This window comes from Cheilinus undulatus, linkage group 12 (assembly GCF_018320785.1).
Source record: "Cheilinus undulatus linkage group 12, ASM1832078v1, whole genome shotgun sequence".
Classification (NCBI taxonomy): domain Eukaryota; kingdom Metazoa; phylum Chordata; class Actinopteri; order Labriformes; family Labridae; genus Cheilinus; species Cheilinus undulatus.
Window position 1 is genome coordinate 21,150,082 of NC_054876.1, and position 22,598 is coordinate 21,172,679.

Below are 22,598 nucleotides of genomic sequence, written 5' to 3' on the forward strand. Positions count from 1 at the left end.
GTGAATTAGATGAAAATCGTAACACATTTGATGATCAATTTATGCAGAAATCCAAGAAATCTCAAAGGGTTCACGTACTTTTTCTAGCAACTGTAAATGAAGACAAGGAGGCATTTTTGTGTCTTTAATGTTGAACCACAAGACTGAATATAGTAACATTAAGGTGGGATTAAAACTTCAACACAACTCAACATAGTCTTATAAATAGACTTGGAAATAAGCAATGACAGGTGCTTGTAAAAGGGTCCTTTAACTCTGAGGTATGACTTTCAGGAAGATGCACAAAACAATGGCAACAATAATCCCATTTATTTCAGATATTACATCAGAAACACAAGACAGAAAAAAAGAAAATAAGTGAAACTGTCTCATGTTAATAAAAAGCAAATTATCAAAATGGAAAGTAACTACAGGAAATCATTTCCAGCTCCTAAGAATGTTTAAAGCCACATTTGTGTCAGATGTTATAAACTCAGGTAGTCACAGTTGCATGTTTTGTCTGCACACCATAACTCGTGGATCAATGTCTAAATAACTTTTATGTACCAAATTAAGGAATTAATGTTATGGCTGTCCAATCAGTTACTTACTCAACATGACTACATGTGCTTCCTTCTTCTGGGAACTCTTCAACAGGCCACAGACTATTGTGTACCACTTTACACGCCACTAGGTGGCATGTAGAATCACAACACGGGGGCCTGTTGCTTGTTTGGCTGGGTCCATTACATCATACTGAAGTTTCTCAGATATAAAAAGTTAAAACACATGAACACACAGAGAGAGTTCACTTTGAATCAGAAGACCTTAAGCTCCTTCTCCTTAAAAAAACTTCTAACATTTTCTATTTTCTGTTGTATGTTTTTATATCTCTCTTCCAAGGGCATGATGTGACTACCCTACAGGGTTTAATATGACGTCAGTCCACCCTTAACAGCTATAACAGCTTCAACTCTTCTAGGAAGGCTTTCCACAAGGTTTAGGAGTGTGTTTATGGGAATTTTTGACCATTCTTCCAGAAGCGCCTTTGTGAGGTCACACATTGATGTTGGACAAGAAGGCCTGGCTCTCAGTCTTTGTTCTAATTCATCTCAAAGGTGTCCTGTTGGGTTGAGGTCAGGACTCTGTGCAGGCCAGTCAAGTTCATCCACACCAAACTCTGTCATCCATGTCTTTATGGACCTTGCTTTGTGCACTGGTACACAGTCATGTTGGAACAGGAAGGGGCCACTCCCAAACTGTTCCCACAAAGTTGGGAGCATGGAATTGTCCAAAATCTCTTGGTATACTGAAGAATTCAGAGTTTTTTTTGTCACTCCAGAGAACGCGTCTCCACTGCCCTAGAGCCCAGTGGCAGCATGCTTTACATGACTGCATCTGATGCTTTACATTGCACTTGGTGATGTACAGCTTGGATGCAGCAGCTCGGCCATGGAAACCCATTCCATAAAGTTCTCTACGCACTGTTCTTGAGCTAATCTGAAGGAAACATGAAGTTTAGAGGTCTGTAGCGATTGACTCTGCAGAAAGTTGGCGACCTGTGCATACTCTGTGCCTCAGCATCCACTGACCCCGCTCCGTCATTTTATGTGGCCTACCACTTCATGGCAGAGTTGCTGTCGTTCCCAATCGCTTCCACTTTGTTATAACACCACTGCCAGTTGACTGTGGAATATTTAGGAGCTTAGAAATTTCACGACTGGACTTGTTGCACAGGTGGCATCCTATCACAGTACCACGCTGGAATTCACTGAGCTCCTGAGAGTGACCCATTGTTTCACAAATGTTTGTAGAAACAGTCTGCATGCCTAGGTGCTTGATTTTATACATCTGTGGCCATGGCAGTGATTGGAACACCTGATTTCAATTATTTGGATGTGTGAGTGAATATTTTTGGCAATATAGTGTATATCTTGGGGTTTAGGATGGGATGGTATGGTGTGTATGTATGTACTGTATATATGGTATGTTATTGTATGATATGGCATGGTATGTATGGTATGGTATGGTATAGTATGATATGGTATGGTTATTTTACTAACAAGTGAATAGCTAAGCTGACCTTTTACAGAGAGACAAATGTAAACATAACCAAATCCAAAAAACTCTCTTTAAAAAAAGTTATTTAATGAAAGGCATTGTTATAAAAAAAAACCTTCTCCCTTTCTGTCTCTGTGCTCTCAAATCAGACCCACAGAGGCCCCTGAGCTGGTCTTGCTTACAGGGCAAATCCACCATTTAGAGCCTTTCAGCTGTGATTTGCTGACCAGCTGCTGACTTGTGTTTTCATCCTGGTGGCCCATTGCCATTTCACTGGTGATTACACTGCTAAAGAGCTCCAGAGAGCTGCACAATGGCCGAGAGCTTTACATGTCACCAGTGTCATCGGCCACAGAGAATAGGACGTTGCCATTGAACCAAATATCAGCCTGTTTACAGTGAGGGGCCAGAGTGAGGACGTGTGTGAGGGTGTGTGTGTGAGGCTATGTCTACATGACAATACCTATAGAGAGTATGAATACAAAGACTTTCGTGTCTGAGTATGTTTATATGTGGAGAGATTATTTGGTCTGAGGGTGTGTGACAGAAACTTAGACAAAGAAGAGTGTTTGTTGGTTGTTGCAGCTCACAGATTACCATGTTTGTGTGTTTTCCTGATCACAAGAGGCAGAAAAAAACAAACTAGACAAGAGAAAAGGTGTATTTTGTCATTATAGAACCACTCGTGGACTATCAAAAGTGCTATCAACTCGGACACACACAGTGAAGCAAGGATATTAAAAGTAAATCTTGCCTCTTCTCTTTAAGAATAACAAATCCAGACTTAAAATTACAACCCTAACCAAGTAGCCAAACAGCTGTTTTTGCTTTGATTTTGCTTCTGTTAGATTTCCTGCCTTGAACTTTTTCACAAGTTGACCACTCAGCAGTCACAGAGGTACCTTGATGATCACTCAACAGTCACAAAGTTACTCTGATGACCATTCAACAGTCACAAAGTTACTCTGATGATCACTCAACAGTTGCAAAGTTACTCTGATGATCACTCAACAGTCACAAAGTTACTCTGATGATCACTCAACAGTTACAAAGTTACTCTGATGATCACTCAACAGTTACAAAGTTACTCTGATGATCACTCAACAGTCACAAAGTTACTCTGATGATCACTCACCAGAAACAAAGTTACTCTGATGATCACTCATTAGTCACAAAGTTACTCTGATGACCATTCAACAGTCACAAAGTTACTCTGATGACCATTCAACAGTTACAAAGTTACTCTGATGATCACCCAACAGTCGCAAAGTTACTCTGATGACCATTCAACAGTTGCAAAGTTACTCTGACGATTACTCAACATTCACAAAGTTACTCTGATGACCATTCAACATTCACAAAGTTACTCTGATGATCACTCAACAGAAATAAAGTTACTCTGATGACCATTCAACAGTTACAAAGTTACTCTGATGATCACTCAATTGTCACAATGTTACTCTGATGACCACTCAACAGTTACAAAGTTACTCTGATGATCACTCAATTGTCACAGTGTTACTCTGATGATCACTCAACAGAAACAAAGTTACTCTGATGATCACTCAATAGTCACAAAGTTACTCTGATGATCACTCAACAGTCGTAAAGTTACTCTGATGACCATTCAACAGTCGTAAAGTTACTCTGATGACCATTCAACAGTCACAAAGTTACTCTGATGACCATTCAACAGTCACAAAGTTACTCTGATGACCATTCAACATTCACAAAGTTACTCTGATGATCACTCAACAGAAATAAAGTTACTCTGATGACCATTCAACAGTTACAAAGTTACTCTGATGATCACTCAACAGTTACAAAGTTACTCTGATGACCACTCAACAGTTACAAAGTTACTCTGATGATCACTCAATTGTCACAATGTTACTCTGATGATCACTCAACAGAAACAAAGTTACTCTGATGATCACTCAATAGTCACAAAGTTACTCTGATGATCACTCAACAGTCGTAAAGTTACTCTGATGATCACTCATTAGTCACAAAGTTACTCTGATGACCATTCAACAGTCACAAAGTTACTCTGATGACCATTCAACAGTTACAAAGTTACTCTGATGATCACCCAACAGTCGCAAAGTTACTCTGATGACCATTCAACAGTTGCAAAGTTACTCTGACGATCACTCAACATTCACAAAGTTACTCTGATGACCATTCAACATTCACAAAGTTACTCTGATGATCACTCAACAGAAATAAAGTTACTCTGATGACCATTCAACAGTTACAAAGTTACTCTGATGATCACTCAACAGTTACAAAGTTACTCTGATGACCACTCAATAGTCACAAAGTTACTCTGATGATCACTCAACAGTCGTAAAGTTACTCTGATGATCACTCATTAGTCACAAAGTTACTCTGATGACCACTCAATAGTCACAAAGTTACTCTGATGATCACTCAACAGAAACAAAGTTACTCTGATGATCACTCAATAGTCACAAAGTTACTCTGATGATCACTCAACAGTCGTAAAGTTACTCTGATGACCATTCAACAGTCGTAAAGTTACTCTGATGACCATTCAACAGTCACAAAGTTACTCTGATGACCATTCAACAGTCACAAAGTTACTCTGATGACCATTCAACATTCACAAAGTTACTCTGATGATCACTCAACAGAAATAAAGTTACTCTGATGACCATTCAACAGTTACAAAGTTACTCTGATGATCACTCAACAGTTACAAAGTTACTCTGATGACCACTCAACAGTTACAAAGTTACTCTGATGATCACTCAATTGTCACAATGTTACTCTGATGATCACTCAACAGAAACAAAGTTACTCTGATGATCACTCAATAGTCACAAAGTTACTCTGATGATCACTCAACAGTCGTAAAGTTACTCTGATGACCATTCAACAGTCACAAAGTTACTCTGATGACCATTCAACAGTCACAAAGTTACTCTGATGACCATTCAACAGTCACAAAGTTACTCTGATGATCACTCAACAGTCACAAAGTTACTCTGATGACCACTCAACAGTCACAAAGTTACTCTGATGATCACTCAACAGTCGCAAAGTTACTCTGATGATCATTCAACAGTTGCAAAGTTACTCTGATGATTACTCAACATTCACAAAGTTACTCTGATGACCATTCAACAGTTACAAAGTTACTCTGATGACCACTCAACAGTCAAAAAAGTTACTCTGATGATCACTCAACAGTCGCAAAGTTACTCTGATGACCATTCAACAGTTGCAAAGTTACTCTGATGATTACTCAACAGAAACAAAGTTACTCTGATGACCATTCAACATTCCCAAAGTTACTCTGATGATCACTCAACGGTCCCAAAGTTACTCTCATGACCATTCAACATTCCCAAAGTTACTCTGATGATCACTCAACAGTCCCAAAGTTACTCTGATGATCACTCAACAGTCACAAAGTTACTCTGATGATCACTCAACAGTTACAAAGTTACTCTGATGATCACTCAACAGTCACAAAGTTACTCTGATGATCATTCAACAGTCACCAAGTTACTCTGATGATCACTCAACAGTCACAGAGTTTCAGAAAATAGAAAATCAGCAATCAGAATTTCTTTAGTAGCTTTCTTCAATATCCTTTCTACCTCACGTAAATCTGCCTACATCCTTACATATTTAATTCCTCTGATCATGTCTTGTCAGCATTCTTGTACCCTTTGCACATCTTGCAACCACAAAAATCAATGCACTCAGACTTGTATATATTAGGAAAAACTACCTAACAAGAGATTGTACATATTTAAATCTTAATTTCTTATTTTTTTCTATTTCATCTTTTTTGTATTTAAATTCATTCTTGTACAGTGAGATTAAAGCTCATCACAGTCAAATCTCTTGTACTGTAAGCATACTTGGCCAATAAATCCAATTCTGATTCTTAAAGAGCCTAATTTGACTGCTAGTCTCATAGTCAAGCCCCTTCTTATGAGACAAGGATGATTCCGTTCCAGCAGTTAAATGTCTAATTTGATGTAGATTTTCCTTTTTTTTCTCCAAATACAGCATGACTCATGGCCTAATTTGGTATAAATTTGGACTTGTTTGATCTTATCAATGCAATTTGGAGAATAACTCATGTTCTGTGGAAAGAGAGAGAAACCTGTGAGCCTGCTTTTGTGCAAGGTTAAGAAATGGTCAGACCGCAGTCTAAAGAGAATATTTTATCATGTTATTAGTTTTTAGATTTACACAAAAGCAGTTATGTAGAAATGGGACATTGTAGTTCAAAAGGATAGAGCCTGGACTCCTCTTCTCTGGGTCTTATGACTTCCTGAACTTACTGTTAGTTGGTTGCCATGGCAACCTAACCACTGATTCCAGGAAGTAACTTAAAAGCCTTATTTCACACAGCACTTTACATTTTAAAAATGTAAACAAATCACGATTGAATGCTGACAGTTTAAGATGTAGGTCAAATAGGAAACTGTCAGTATAAGTCAGACTGAGTCTTCAGTGGGGAAACTGACCCAGTGTGGCCTTAAGGTTACCTTGACATTTCCAATACAATGACTGAGCATGTGTTTACATGTCTCTATGTATACTGTGTTGATACTGTAATGGGCAGGAACAAAAGAGAGACAGACATACAGTAGATAGATGCGGAACAAAGGGATAAGTGGATGATATCACCTCTGGTCTAATTTTGATGAGTCATGGCTTATTGTTCATATGTAACCAGAGACCACTCAATGAACAGCTAAAAGAACAGGACAATATTAATAATTAAAAAAAAAAAAGCTTGAACTTGAATTTATTTTAAAAACTTTGAAACCAGCACCTTTTTATTACATGTTTATTAGTGGTAATTGTTACAAGTCCGGTCCAGTTTTGCAGTGTTCAAATAAAATAAAATGATTGCCTCTTTTCACTCTTTACAAGTCTGGCACTTAAAAACCCAGGAAGTTTTCTCATTATTGTAAAAAAAAAAAAAGAAACCTGAAATCAGTGATGATGCCGCTACATAATTTAAAAAGACAAGACTGATGATTTCTTAGTAATGTTAACACATGCCTGAAGTTCCCCAAAGGGGCTCTAATTCAAAGAAGTGCTGTATAATGAGTCCCGCATCACAATAAATTGTCAAACAACCTTGGCTTTAAGGAGAGGTGTTCCACTGGAGTACCTCAGGGATCTTTGCTTAGTCCCCTTCTCTTTTAAGCATACACACCTTCCAATTGTTTATTTCTTTCTTTCTGACACACATCCTTAGAAGAGTAAAGAGACCTTGAGTTGACAAGAAATCACTGTCCTTTTTCCAAGATGGGTGAATACTTGATTATAAAACTGCTATTTTGGGGTGATTAGAAAGTATGCACTTTTTAGTTTTCTTTTCTCTACCTCTAATGCATAATGCTCACGACTCAGTTTTTTATGTTTTCTTTGAATACAGAATTATAGAAATAATTTAATTTATAATCTATTTATGATAAACACTTATTCTCATTTGATGCCTTTTACCCAGTACTGGTTTCTCCACCTGATTGTTGTGTTACTATACAGTCAGGAAGAAATTTGACATTTGACTCTGTGTGTTCCCACATGGAAGACTGAATGGCTGATGATCATGTGACTCAAATGTGAGTAATAGCCAGAGGGTTTACAGCAGCCTAAGGAGAGCGGCTGGTCTGGTCTTGTCCACCACACCCCTTTTATCCAGGGGATTTTGGTTATTAAGAGTGGGATTTCAGGGGTTAGTTGTTACTGTAGGTTGAAGAATGTCATTATCAAAGACTATTTATATTTCTCTGTAGTGAATTATTTCTAATCAAATATTAAAATTAAATAGTTATGGGTATTTCCGTCCAAAACCTCCACAAAGCATACAGCAACATTGTCTTTATGTTCTTTTAATTATCACGATCACACAATATGTAGCCATATTCATTCCTGAGTTTTCACATTTATTAATCTTGTTATACAAAATAAACAGTTGTCAAGCCATTATACCATTACTGAGGGTTGGCTTATGTGTTACCTGGATTTAAGAGACAGCATCAGCTACCAGAGAAACACAGGTATGAGGAGAAATTGTTGAATAGTTGTGGGTTCATGAGGTTTAAACTTTTTTTTCTTCTACCCTCCATTCACAAAACTATACTTACTGCCGCTTGACACACCCATCAGTCAAACACAGATGAATAGCAACCACTGCTTCTCCTTTCAGCCATTTACAGAGACACAAATGATCAGTACTGACTGCCTGTATATTAAAGGCTTTGGCCGTAAATGCACAGGGAGCATTGGCAGGATTTGTACAGAAGCTACAGTTCTCCTGTTTGAATACTTATGACCAAGTGATATTTCAGTTTTTTTCTATTTTTCATAAATTTTGAAAAAACAAACAAACATTTTTTTTTCTCTTTAACATGATGAGGTTCTTAACAAGAATATTTTTTATTGCAGCACCAGGCTGCAGTGTAACACACTTGAAAAAAAGTGAAAGGGGTCTGAATACTTTCTGAATGCACTGTATATATGTAGGTATTATGGTAAAGCAAAAGCCTGGCAGGGCTAAAAATGATAAAGAAAACAACTCAGTTACAGAATACCTTTCAGTGTTAGCAAATCTCTGCAGTGTCCTCTAAAATTTGATCTAAACTCACTGACAAATGTAGAACTGATGTGTTCAGAATAATCCAAAAGATTGTTTTTCTTTGTTAAACACACTTGTGTTGGATGTGTGTTAGGTTCTGTTCCACACCAAGAAACATCAGATAGATCAGATATGAAGAAAACCTGCAGGATAAAAACATTTAAATCACGATAAAGATACTATCTAATAAATATAGGTTGATTAAGAATATTGTTTTAGTCATAAAAGGCACCTATAGTGTATCTGGACTGTTGATTAGGAAAGTAATGTCACTCTACATAGCTAGGCCACAACGTGCACAAATGTCAGGATGCCAGGAAATAAAATAGAAGAAACTGAGACAACTTTAAGGTAAAAAAACAGTATAATTGTGAAAAGAGACAAGAAATTTTAAAAGGGAGAAAATGCAGAAATGAGTTAAAGTGGCAAAATAGGCTAAAATACACAGAATGGGAAGAAGCAAAAATACAAGCAAAAAGAAATTGTAGAAATAGGTGAAAAGGGGCAAAAAATGCCAAAAATTGCTTAAGGTGACAAGAAGAAGTGGCAAACATGAAAAAGGAGCAAAAATTGGCAAAAAAAAAAAAATAAAAAAGCAGTAAAAAAGTGAGTAATTTGGCATTAAAGGGCAAAAATTGACATAGATAAGCAAAAAGAACCAGCAAAAATGGGCAAGAAGTGGCAAAAATGGGCTAAAATTGGCAAATCACAGTAAAAAGGTGGCCAAAAAATTGGCCAAAAATTGCAAAAAATGGCAAATAAAGGGAAAAGGGGGAAAATCAGATGGAATAGGGTAAATCTGTCAAAAGGATACTAAAGACATAGTCCAAAGGTGGCAAAAAGGACAATAAAAAGGGCATGTAAGTGGACAAATGGGTCAAAATGGAAAAAATTGCTCATATGGTCAGAAAGCACCCCCCAAAAAAGTGCAAAAACAAGGTAAAAGTGACAAAATTGCTCCAAAAAAGTGGCAGAAATCGGCAGAATGGCAAACAAGGGAAAATGTGCAAAAATGAGCAAAAAAGCAATAAAAAGAAAAAGACTAAATGTGCATAAAAGGGCAAAAATGGGCATAGTGTCAAAAAGAACAAGCATAAATGGGCATAGTGTCAAAAAGAACCAGCATAAATGGGCAACAAGTGACATAAATGGGCTAAAATGGGTAAATCACAGTAAAATTGTAGCCCAAAAATTGGTTACAAATTGCAAAAATTGGCAGAAAGTGTCAAAAGGAAAAGGGGGAAAACAGATAAAATGGGAAAAACCTAAAGAAACGGTCCAAAGGTGGCAAAAATAAAGATAAAACGCTTTTCAGCTCCAAATTTAGGAAACTGTTGGCTAGGATGCTAGCACCAATGCTATGGATCCAACGTACAAACGTTTATATTGTCAGTAAAACACAAGGAGGGCCCATTCTCTGGGTTTTTCAGGGACCAGCCAATGTAGGCAGGCCTGTAACCCTGTAGGAAGCTATTTTCCGTTGTCATTGGTGTGAGAGATGCTCTCAGTCAGGATGAGAGCATTGCTCTGTGTAGCAGCGTGCAGTTGCGGACGGATTACCTCTGAAACCAGACACAAAACAAAAGCAAAGCAAAGAGCAGGGAAGCGTATTCTTTGTACTCTGCTGATATATTTTGTGAATAAGAGCTTGAGCTAGAGCAGATAGGAGCAATCTGTGGTGCTTTTGGCGCCACGTCTTGAAGAAAATTGTCACAAATTAAGTCAAATAACCACTAACACGATTCGTTCATTCGTTGTGTGGCTACTCCGCATGATGCTGAAAAAGTCTACATATGTGTTTTTGTTGACAACCAACATTAATGAACTCCCAGCCTTCTCTAAACTCCGCCCCGTATGAAATGGTTAAATTATAACTCTTGGAAGGCGAAGTTTGGTGGAAAACGGGACTCTGAGCGTGAGAGCACACGTGCATTTCTGTGTAGACACGTGTGTGATGTAGGCACAGGAGTGTAAAAGTGCAGTTTCACATCTTCTCTTGAAGTTTATGAAACAACAGAGTAAATCAAGACAAATCATAAAGGATTCAGGGACTGTGGGACATTCAAAAATGTTATTAAAAGAGATAGTTACAGTAAGTCCTTTTGTTTTGGGGGTGTTTCATTGAGCTAGGTAACGATGATTTGCGGATTTGGTCAGAGGGCGGGACCAACGTCATACAGGATTTCAAGGTGCATTCATATCCGTCGGGAAAAAAACATTCACGTTGAACTGCATTACGTCAACAAGTAGCCTACTGTAAATCAGACCAGGGAAACACTACCTTAGTAATGGATCAAATGTATTACATATAGCGGCTCTGACCACAAGCATGTAAAGTGAGATTTTTAAACTATTCAGGACTGTTTCCTTAACTGAAGAAAGCAGCATTATAACAGCATTACCCAGATTACAATCTTGTTGATTCAGAAAAACAAGAGAAGTTTTGTTTTGCCAAGAGGTCATTCTGGGAATTTTAAGATCATATTCTTCTAAGTTTAACACAAGAAAAGGGAGCTTTTTCACTAAGCCTAAATAGTAAAACCAGTGTCTAAATACAAAAGAGGGGACAATGTTTAGAAACTTTTCTGGAAACTTAGAGATAATCTAACAAGCCTGTATCACACTCAGGGAAATATTTTGTTTTTCTCATGGGAATTTTTTATGTATATAAAACAATTTCTAGTTATCAGTTTAAGCTTTAGAAGGGCCAAGTGTATGCGATAGTTCCATGTTTTGACATTTCGTTAGCCTACTTATCTTAAATGTTATTGTTGAGCTGTAAATCAATTTATACAGTATGTCATTGTCTCAAGGAGCTTTGGAAAATGTTATCTTAAAATTCCCAGTAAGACTTCCTGGTAAAACAAACCTTGTGATTTAAAATTACAAAAGTAAAAAACTTAGCAAAAAAGCTAAGGAAATTTGTGTTTTGTTGTAACAATGCTTCTTGGTAATTAATATTATACCATTGGAAAGCCTGTTTATTTCCCTTTTAAATGGTGCCATAGTTGTAAAGAACATGCTTTTCTGGGATGAGCAGCAGAACTGAGTGTGTGGGTTGTGGCCATGAAAAATTTGCCATTTCTTCTCTGCCAATGCCACACAGCTTATTCTGCCATTGACTCTTGGTGTTGTTTAGTGGATTGGATGATTGAAGTCTGAAGAAAAAAGACATCTTGGCAATTTAAAAAATTATTCACAAACAGGAGACTCCATAGCATGTGGAAGAACCATACACAGCCACAACAGCCTGGTGACTCCTCCTGCTCATGCTGGTCACCAGCCTGGTCACACATTGCCGTGGGACAGCATCTCATTCTTCAACCAGCATTTGTCACGAGTCACCCAATTGTAGTTGTGTTGGTCCGATGCCACGAACAGCATGCCCAAGCTGCCCTTCAAGTGTTCAGTGGGGTTGGGGTTCAGGACTTCTGGCAGGCCATTGCGTCCTCTCCACTCCCAAATTCTGGAGGTAGTCTCTGATAAACCTCACTCTGTGGGGGCGAGAGTTGTCAACGTGGAGTTTAGAGTTCGGCCCCAGACTGTGGAAATCTGGGATTTGTGGGACAAGTCCCACCCACTTTTAGCTGTAATTCATTTAGACCCTTTGATTTAACCATGTCACAAACTCAACATATCCTTCCTGGGCTACTTTCAGGGTGCATTTAGTCAAACCAGTCCACTTTCTCAGTAGTTTACTATGTTTTCTTCCCCACAAACATGGACACAAGGATATTTTCAAAGAGGGAAAGTAAATCATAATCACTAAGAATCAGTCCATTTTAGCAGACTAACAGCAGTCCCTGGTTAAAAGGGGTTCCCAGCTTTCACAATAAAAGCCTGGCTGCTCCACATTCTGCTTGCAGTTTCAATGTTATTATTGTCGCTTTATAAAACTTAGCAATTTTTTCAAAGGGAGATCAACTCACTTTGTTTGCTGACTTATCACATGCCCCCCACTAAATTGCCCCACCCTCTTCTTAGGGCTTCTGACACCCATGTTTGATATCATCTTTTCGTCATGTGTTACAGTGATAAGCTGATACTGCTGGTTTATGTTAGCCAGCAGTATCTGACCTGCTACAGAGACTGATCAACTCCTCAAAAGAGGGCAGAGATGGTGATATAATCTAATCCCACAGTAAAGAGAAGAATAAATGGACTACATTTTACATCTTTGTATTTCTCTGAACCAAACCAGCTTAGATGTGGGCCAAGCAAGAGGGCCTATAAGTGACAGGGGCCTGGAAAATTTACAACTTTTTTTTAAATTATTCAATTAATCCTTTTTTTTTTTTTTTTTTTATAAATACAAGGCCCTGGCTGCACCTCTACGATGATAGAATAATAGCTAAAGTTGCATTGGAAACTGTGACACTTTCTGCTCAACTGGCTTATTTTAATCTAATTTGTTATTTATGAATGAGTGTGTGGGTTTAATTATACCTTTAAGTAAAGTGGTTGAATATATATTTAACTTGAACTCCCTCAAAAATTGAAAAGAGTTGGTTAAAATGTGTTAAAACACAAAATTGAGCTGGATGATTTCTCTCTTAATCTGGATCAAGCAGGGTAGTTAATAAAAAGCCCAGTTTTTTATTCAAATAACTTAACGCACTTGAATCCATCCAAAAAAGTGGCTCTTTATGGCTTCCGAAACTCGAAATTAAGAGGTTTTAGGAGGTTTTGAAGCACTTGAAAGCACCATTTCAACCTGACCCCAAAGCGCGCTCCCGACTTTACGTGGCTACTCCTCCTCTACGACGTGCGTGCGCGTACCCCGCTATCGCGTGGTGGGGATCATCCATATTGCTGCTTGTGGTGGAGTTAAGGTTGTAATCCTGTGAGGCCGTGGGACACGTTTCTTTATTTTTATATATGTTTTAATTCGGCACGGACTGCTCTGCGTCTTAGACTGAAGATCTTTTGGTCTAGGAGCAACAGACTCCGCGGAATAGCTTCATTTTCCTCGAAACTGAAGCCGAATTCGGGCCGGGGGGAGGATTGGTAATCCTGAGGGGAAAAGAAAGACGGTGGTGGGAAATGGCCACTCAGGTGGAGACTCTCCTGCCCGGCAACCCGCTCGCGAAGGCGGAGGAACACGGTAAAGTGATCCGCGGTGAGCTGGAGAAGGAGGGCGGCCGAGGAGACGGGGCCAAACGGCAGACGAGTGTAGCCGACCACGGGAGCAGCAGCGGCGGCAGCAGCCCCGGACAGGGAGGGACCCCCGGTACGGAAGAGCAGACCTCCAAAGGAGCGGCGGAGGAGGGCAAAGAAGGCTGTGACAACGGCGACAAGCAAAACGAGGAGGGTGTTAAAGGCAGAAATGAGTTTACTGAAGCTCCCCCGCCCAAGGTGAACCCGTGGACTAGGAAAATGAACGCGGTGACCGTGGTCAGCGTGAATGGACAAGCACACCACGGTTTGTACCCCTCCCTACATGTTGATTTACGGACTGTCACTGTTGTGTTTGCTGTCTGTACGTCCAGGTGTGGTCACATGAGACTACTGAGCAGCTGTCACATGGCTCATGTTGCATTTTTTAGCCAAAAAAGAGCGAAGTGGGTGCATAAACAAGCCCCTCTTCGTTGCTCCCTGCAAGCTGGTTATATTTGGAATGAAAGCCCCCCTCCCCATCATCATCCCTGTGAGGGCTATTCTTGGTGTTCAGGGTGGCAGAGTGGACCCATGGGTGGTTGGTTGCAGAGGGATTTTTGTTGCACTCCCTTCTATTAACATTCCTTGCAACTTTAGGCAATGACGAGGCTGAACTGACATTTTACTTTCACTCCTTAGTGAAATTGTCAGTTTTAAAAACCGTTAATCATATTTAGCTCCTCTCACTTCACTTTAAGCCAACCATGAGACGATTAGATTGCCTAATTTATCGTTAGCCACAATTTGAATTGTTTAAGGTTTTTAAATATAAATATCTAGCTTGCACGTTTGTGGACACGTTGTGAAGTTGGCGTGATTGTGTCATCACGTTAGCAAAAACTCGTCAGTCACCCTGGGTCGACTTTCTGTAGTTTTGCTTGAATTGGTTGTGTTATCGGTGGAATAACCGCACTGTCACTGTGCATTGATCCATCGGTGGTTTAGACTAAAATAATAGACAAGTCAGAGTGGTTGAAATTTCACTGTTTGCCCACTGCCCTGCATGCCTGTGTTTAACCAGTGACTCGAACTTGACTTTAAAGGCTGCCTATCTGTTGCCTCATAGTTAAGTCAGTGGTTACTACTGCTTACGTGTTTATACAGCGGCGGCTCTCTTCATACAGCCACGCCAAACATTAGCAACACATCCGCCCATGTCTCCCATCTCATCAAATAAAAGCCACGAGCCTGGTCGATGTCACGGCTTAAAGAGTTACCGTGTTACACAGTGATTTTCAACGGAATGCGTCTTTGGTTGTCGTGGTTACAACAAATACTCTAGTCTCAACGAATGCCTCTTCCCGGACTTCTTTATTAGAATGGCAAAACTACTCATTACATCTGTTATGAGTTAAATACCAAAGAGGCATTTGCGATTACTCTCCTCCTAAAAATCTTTCCTAACTACTGCAACCACTGCCGCATTCGACTGGAACTCTCCAGTCAACACGGTCACTTTTCAAACCGTTACACCGTTTGTGTGACTGCTTAGCCTGCTAACAATAGCACATACGGAGAGAGACTCCCCTTTGGCCTAGCACGTCGCCCAAGCCTCTACCAATTAGTCGCTAGCTTAGCTTCTAGGTCGTTATTGTACATTGTCAGGTTGAGTCGAACATACTAGCATGTAATTCGTTTAGTTACTGCTCCTCAACATGACAAACACAGCAATGTTTTAACATCTGCTCGTTTAATCTCGAAAAAAGAGCAGGTTTGTTATGAGACGTCACGTGTTCACTCCACGTGTTCCCCGAGAGAAAGGCATGGGCGCTGCTGGCTAGCTAGTTGGCTAATAGCATTGATGACCAAACAGTTAGTTCGTTAGCATGCTAGCTGCATTGGGTCGGCGAAAACCCAAGCTCAGCGTGAAACTGGAGCTTTGCTTTTATGGGGCAATCTTATTTTTTTCACGGTTAATGTTCTAGTTGTCATGTCGTGTATCTGTTTGCCAGGGTAAACCCGGCGTATGTCTCTGTGTACACAGTTAGTTCTCGTTAGCATGTAAGCTAACAGGCAAGCTGGTGAGAGAAATAATGGTTCCTGCACTACATGACTCTTGCCCAAGACGAACAAACATAAACAAATAACGTCTTAGTGAAATACATCTGGGGATGTTTTCATAGACGGCTGCGTACAAACACTGACATAGAAACTTTTACTTATTAAAATAATTATTGCTGCACACATGAAGCTTGCTCTCTGCTCTCTGTTGATTAAACTAACGTGGTGTTGTGCTTCCCAGCCATGTGTGCTTTCTCCTGAACACAGCCTGTGTTTTGATAGATTCAGAATCTGGTTATTATGGTTCTAACCAACAACATGTCCACTTTTGAATGCTACCTTGTTAATTTTCTTGGTGTGTTGAGGCATGTTTCACTAATGTTGACTTAAGGTCAAGGGTACAGCTTGTACCCTGAATCAGGAGCAGTCAGGGTGGGTTTGATGGTTGTACTCCAAAAACTGTCAAATCACCATGTAAGCCTGGTCCTGAGCCATGGGAATGAGATAACCACACAGTTGTTGGCCTTTACTTGTTACATTGAACCACTTCAAACTTGATTGTTCGTTGTTTAGAAAAGTTTTCTTGCCCCCTTTTACTACAAAGTTTTTTCCCCTTGGAGGTTCAAGGTTGTGTGTAAATAACATTTATCCAAAAACAGACTTTCCAGGAGTGATAATATAGTTGTGAACATTTCCATGTAAATGCAGATGTATCTTTATCATGAGAAAATCTGCTCTATCCTCTAATTCGAAAGGATCTGTTTGACTTTGTTTGAATCTTTTATCTATTCATGTAGGACTTGTCCTTTCTAGTTTGATCAAGATGATTGTTTGCTCACCAAAAAGTAAAGCACTTTTTTAGCTGGCAAACTGCTCTCTAATCAGTCATGTGTACTCTGTGTGTCCTTGAACAAGAGCACCATCTGAAAGGTGGTGTTTTATTTCCATGGGCCTAGCAGCTTGTTCAAAGATTACATTATAAGTTCTGTTCCACTTCATTTATGGGAATTCTGAATGACCAGCTCTAGTACACATTATCCCATGTAGGGCAATAAGTTGTTCGAAAAACTGATTGCAGAATTTTTTCCATTCTGCAATATCTTGCAATTTTTGAAGAAATTGACAGCACCACAACATAAAGCAGGCTCATCAATAAAAAATTCAACCATACGTTATTTTCTCTATTTTTGAATCTCACACACCTACATACAGACGAGCATATCTGAAATGCTGATGTAGAGAAGTTGAAATTTCACATTTCTTCATGAATTTATAAAATCATGGGGCTCTTGATTCTTACTTGTAGCATTTTGCATCAGCCATATCTAAAAAGGTATGCTAAGTCTAAATGAACAGTCCCATGATTTATCTGATTAGGCAAAAGCTCCCAATAGCAGCCAGTGATTCTCAACACTTAACCATGTGCTCTGCAGCTGGAGCCACTAAAAATAACCAAAAGGGGAAAATCTGCTCCTTTGACAGTGCTGAGAGTGTTTACAAACTAGTAAAAGGTACTTCTGATTGCATAGAAAATGTTCAAACTGTGATTGAGCATCAAGCCTGTGTATCTGTGACAGCTACAATGTCACCTGTAGCCTGTATATTTTCTCGTTTTCACAAAAGACAGGCTCTGCATGCACTGTGATTAGATCTCTTGCCAGAACAAGAAAACTGTAGATTTTGGTTTCTATCAAACACTGCAGTTGGTTGCATGATGTGCTTTGGTATGGATGCACAGTAATTGCCGCTGTCTGATAGCCCCATATGTCCAAACTTATTTTAGCCATTACTGATGTATATACACTTTTTTTTGTAAAACAACACCATGTGTCTCTTGTGCAAAGAAAGGCCGAGTCAAGTGTAGCAGAGGGAGTAGCAGGGAAGTTTTACATTCAAAATGGCTCATGGTGGATCCCGTTGAGTGTGTGGCAGTGACCCATACCTGATTGTGCAGTTATACATTTGGAAAATATTTAAGGCTAATATATGATTTATACTGCCGCTGTAAATATAGGCAGAAATGTTTATATCTGATACTGATATTTAGATTTTTGAGCTAATATCTGCAGATACTAGGGATCTAACGGTATCAAAATTTCACAGGACAATAATACTTAGGTAACAAGTCCACAGTATGGTATTTATTGTGATAAAATAAAAACACCAGGGCTGATGGTTACTCTAGTTCTCGCTTTCCTTTGCTCTGCTCCACTAAAAAAATGTTACTTTTTGCCCTGAAGACCTACCTGTCATTTTAAACGGTCACATGTCCATGACAGTATTAAGAAGCTTCTGTCAGCATGATTCCAAATATTATCAATACCTTTACATGTGTAGCAGATACTGTTATCATGCCAATTATATCATTCTTCCTCAGTACTTTGGGTGGTGTCGCTGTGATGTGGCTATCATAGGCCTGGGAGATGTAGCCTAAAAATCATATCACGGTATTTTTCTTGATTTGGATGGTAACGGTATTATATCACAGTATTACAAAAATAAGAAGGGATAATGCTTTTGAATCCAAGTCAAAGTGTTATAAACTCCCTTCTCCCCTTAAAACCTGCCTTTGATGGCATACTCAGTATATGTCTAAGCACAGGAGCACAGAAAAAAATGTGTGTGGTTTTTTTTTAAGTCTCTCTAGGTTTTTTTCTGTCTTACATTTCACATTTCATCTCTATCCTGCTGAGTTGTGTTAAGCTGATAATAACTTGATGTTTCCTGATGAAGGCGTTCACATTGAAAGCGTTTCAGAAAAATAACAGTCGCAGACTTTTACTGTGAAGAGCTTGACGGAGGTAGTTTGTTTAACATTGATTTAGCTTAGTTTTAGCTGCCATACCGGCAAATTTTTGTAGCTAGTTTACAGCTTCTTTTTTAATGTCGCAGCCTGGATCTTTGACTCAGTTTGGATGTAGAAGAGAAAGTCATACGTTAAAAACACACCTTTAATCTGCTGTTTAAACCGTTGTAAGATGAATAGCTGCAGCGCTGGGCCCTAGACAATCTGAGACTGGCCAAAGCAGCACTTAGCTTGTGTTAAAGCCCCAGGTAGGCTGACAGAGATGGCACACTGACTTTATTACGGTACAGTGATGAAACTTTGAGAGGAAAGAACACGCATTTTGCTTGTCTTAACCATGCTTAGTTGCAATGGCAAGAGTGGGTGAGGTTTGGTTTGTTACCCGACTACATGTAATGCTAACACTAAACATGCTAGTGACTGGACTCAGCCTGAACTGTCTTGTCACAAATCACTCACTCCACCAGCTGTGGGAGCAGATATTCCTCATGTGTGCATCACAGCACAACATAGGCATTTAAACCGGTGATGACGGTGTTGGAAAAATCCATTCTGGTGCAAAAATTTTACTGGTGACGGTATTAATACCGGTTTACCACCCACCACTCGACCACCACACATGCAGTCATCACTGTTGTGTTTGCCAAACTATATATGGTTCAGCCCTTATCCCTGCACTAATGAATACAGACAGCTAATGACACTGGGTTAACTGCTAATAATCAAAATAATGCAAATTTTAGTGAAAATGTTACTGCAGTTTCATTTTTGGTCCTTCCCTACTGGGACGCCATACAACACTTTCCACTACTACCATTGTCATGGAGCAAGTCCACAATACATGCAAGGAAATACCTAGAGTATTAGAAAACTACAAAACTGAACAGAAAAATAGAAACAACGTGTATTCTAGCACATCCATTCAGGTTAGTGTACACCATCCAACTTTATTATCAGTGATTAATTTTCATGATCACCCACCACTTGTTGATCAGATCATCAGCTGACTCATTATGGGTGTTTAAAACTAGGATCGCTTGAATGATGGCAGCCACTCTCACCTTGTTATACCAAACATTTGACCCTTTGAATATCTGCCCCAAGGCATGCTGGGTAGAAACTCTTACAGGAGAGGTCTGAGGGGATGTTCACAGAAAGCAATCCTGCTTTGTCATAGAGGCATAAAAGCATGATTACTTGTCAACGTGGTTATGAAGTTTGAAAAGTGAAATTTCAAGGCTCTCAAGTGTTCACTATTCAGTGTTTACACCTTTATATAGCTGCAGAACCAAATAACTGATGACTTCATGTAGTGCAGTGGTAGTCATAGAAGTCAGAGACAATTGAGGGTGTAGTAAAAACAGTTAAATGAGCCACTGTCTGCTTTTGTTTCCCTTGTTTTCACCTCTTATTACTACAGCCTGAAGTCTTACAGCAGTTCTTAATCCTGGCAGGTGAAATCTGGTCAGTCTGGTCAAAAGACAGCTCTGAATGTAGTGTTGAAATGCTCTGACATTTAATGTTTGGCATTTAGCTGACTCTGACTCTGTGCTAGTTCATGTTTCGTTGTTTGTGCAGTGAGAAAATGTGTTCCCTGGATCAACAGTTTATTTGTTTTGTATGTTTTCCTGGATGTTGGAGTTTACTGTAACAATGCCTCGAAATTTGATTCTGAGAAATTGAACCAAAGTTAGGTATTTTTTTATTCTGACTTTTCTATGAATTAAAGTGAAAAGGTGATTCTAGCAACACTTTTCTGGGTATTTTGAAGGTGAATGGGTCAGACAGCACAGCTCAGTTTCTCTGAATAGGCTCAGTCAGTGTGTTTTTGCCCCTGATGGAGTTTAAGGTGAATTAGCAATAAATGTTGCCCAATTTGTCTTTCAAAACAAGAGTCGACGTCTCTATTTATAAGCAGACGTCCTCTGCTTATTTTGTATGTTCTTTAACCTCAGAAAAGCAAGGAACACATTGATTTTCAGTTCACTTTGAACTCAGCAGACAGTCTAGTGAATGAAATAATTTCTGACAGTCTAGTGAATGAAATCATTTCTAACAGTCTCAGTGAAAATAGTCCAACATCCAAAATATTAGGTACAGGTGATGGGAGCTTACACTGAAACCCAAACTAGCAGTTACATCTAAAGGCCTTACAAGCGATTGTGTAGTCTTTTTCTGTTCATGCGTATGGATCTATGGAGTTTTCATGTTGTGATAAAAAAGAAAATGTCTTACTGTGTAAAAACATTAGAATGAGCCTAGTGAATTTGAGTCTGAATCAACTTTTTTCAGATGCTCGTGCTTTTTTTTACTTTGAGTCTGCTGAAGCTTTATCTCATTTTGACTAGCGCAAGAGGTCCTGTCAACTTTAATGGTCAGTCTGGTACATTTCTGTATTTTATTTTGATTCACCAGGTAATTTTGAACAATTGATTTTGTGTGTCTGCTTGTACTGATCCAGCTGATACTGGTGTTAAATCAACAACCTATGGTCCTCATTGTAAATGAGCCAATAGTTTATGTGCAGCGTCAGGTTTCCTCAACGTAGTTAAACGACTTAAATGAATATATATGAACTGAAATAGTTAACAAAATCTGCTCTTGTATCTTTGTACCACTTTAATATCCTCACTCACCCTCGGCTCAGTGAATCCTCGTTGAGCTGCACCACAGCAGCTAAAGCTGTGACTACTGTATTGTGTATGGATTTTATTGTTGTTAACATTGTTTAGTCAAATGTCATGCACTTTAGCTAACTGACAATGTATTTCCGTGATGTCAGTTAGAATTGAGTGGCTGGTGTGTGATCTGAGCAAGTTTTTAGCCTGGAGTGTGGTAAAGTCACACCTCCACGTATCTGTGACGCTTATTACTTTTCCATCTATTTACTGTCCTGATAAATGATCTCAAATGTTCTTGGAGTGGCCAGGCAGCGCACCTTTAGAAAGTATTTGTATGAAGACAGACTGTACCTTGGTTTCAAGTAGGAATGCAGGATATTTGGATTTTTGACATATATATAGATATATAGTTTTAAATGCACTCTTAGTGCTGGTGTAGCTCAGCAGGCACCCATAGATAGGGCTTTACACAATGACAGCCGTGCCGATCCAAACTAAGCTGTGCTGGTTTACTTTTCCATCCCCAGTTTAGCCGAATAACTGACCAACCAACCAGTACCGGTTTTTGGTACACATCCCTAGTCGTTTTGATACAACTCAAGTATCCTGCCTTAAGAGAGGGGCCTTATGGATATGCTCAGTGGTACTCAATCAAGTCTATCTGTAATAAGTGCACCAGCTGTAAAATAACTGCATGGACCTTTGTCTTTACCTGGGTCAGCAATACCCTACTGTGCCTATATAATAATGCCAAATTTTAGATGTAGAACCAGGCAGCCTGCAGATATGAGAAAATTATGCTGTGTGGAAACATTAAATATAAAAATAACTGTGTCAAAGGCAGTATTTTGACATAAATAAGTGTGCATAATAAAAGTGCATGTTAGCTATATCTCATCTTTTAGGGTTTATCTGCTCTTCAGGTTTGTTACAGGAGCCATGTTTGCAGCATGTCACACCTGGAACCAAAATAAATCCAAAAAGCTTTTTTTTTTTTCCATCGCTGAATGGGCACCAGTTAATCTAATGGAAGCTGATTGCTATCTTGAGCTTCATCTGGTCATGCTGTCACATTAAAAAGGTGAGATAGCATGACCAATATCCCAGGCTTCCCTTCTAAGTGAATGAGAATGCATTTCTTTTTTACTAAAAATAATTTTCATATAATGAAAAATTGAGATTAAGATGTATTTATTGCAGATACTTGTATGGCCATGGCGGTTTCAGTAAATGCACAGTTCTAAACCAAAGCTGAGATATAAACCTATACTGTTTCTTCTGAAATGACAAGATGACTAGATGTTTCTGTTTACTGATTTTACTTGATATAACTCAA

General features: G+C 39.1%; 1 protein-coding gene across 5 annotated transcripts in view; it reads left to right on the plus strand.

Annotated features, from left to right (window-relative positions):
• Window positions 1-22,598, plus strand: part of larp1 (La ribonucleoprotein 1, translational regulator) — a 99,539-nt gene that overhangs the window by 9,756 nt on the left and 67,185 nt on the right. For 4 of the 5 annotated variants that reach the window (XM_041801800.1, XM_041801804.1, XM_041801803.1 and 1 more), the window contains exon 1: window positions 13,471-14,099. The exons of the other annotated variant lie outside the window; for it this stretch is intronic. In XM_041801800.1, coding sequence (XP_041657734.1) covers window positions 13,721-14,099 — 379 coding nt within the window. In that variant the 5' untranslated portion in view covers window positions 13,471-13,720. Of the gene's footprint in view, window positions 1-13,470; window positions 14,100-22,598 lie in introns of those variants that run through there. 5 annotated transcript variants of the gene reach the window in all.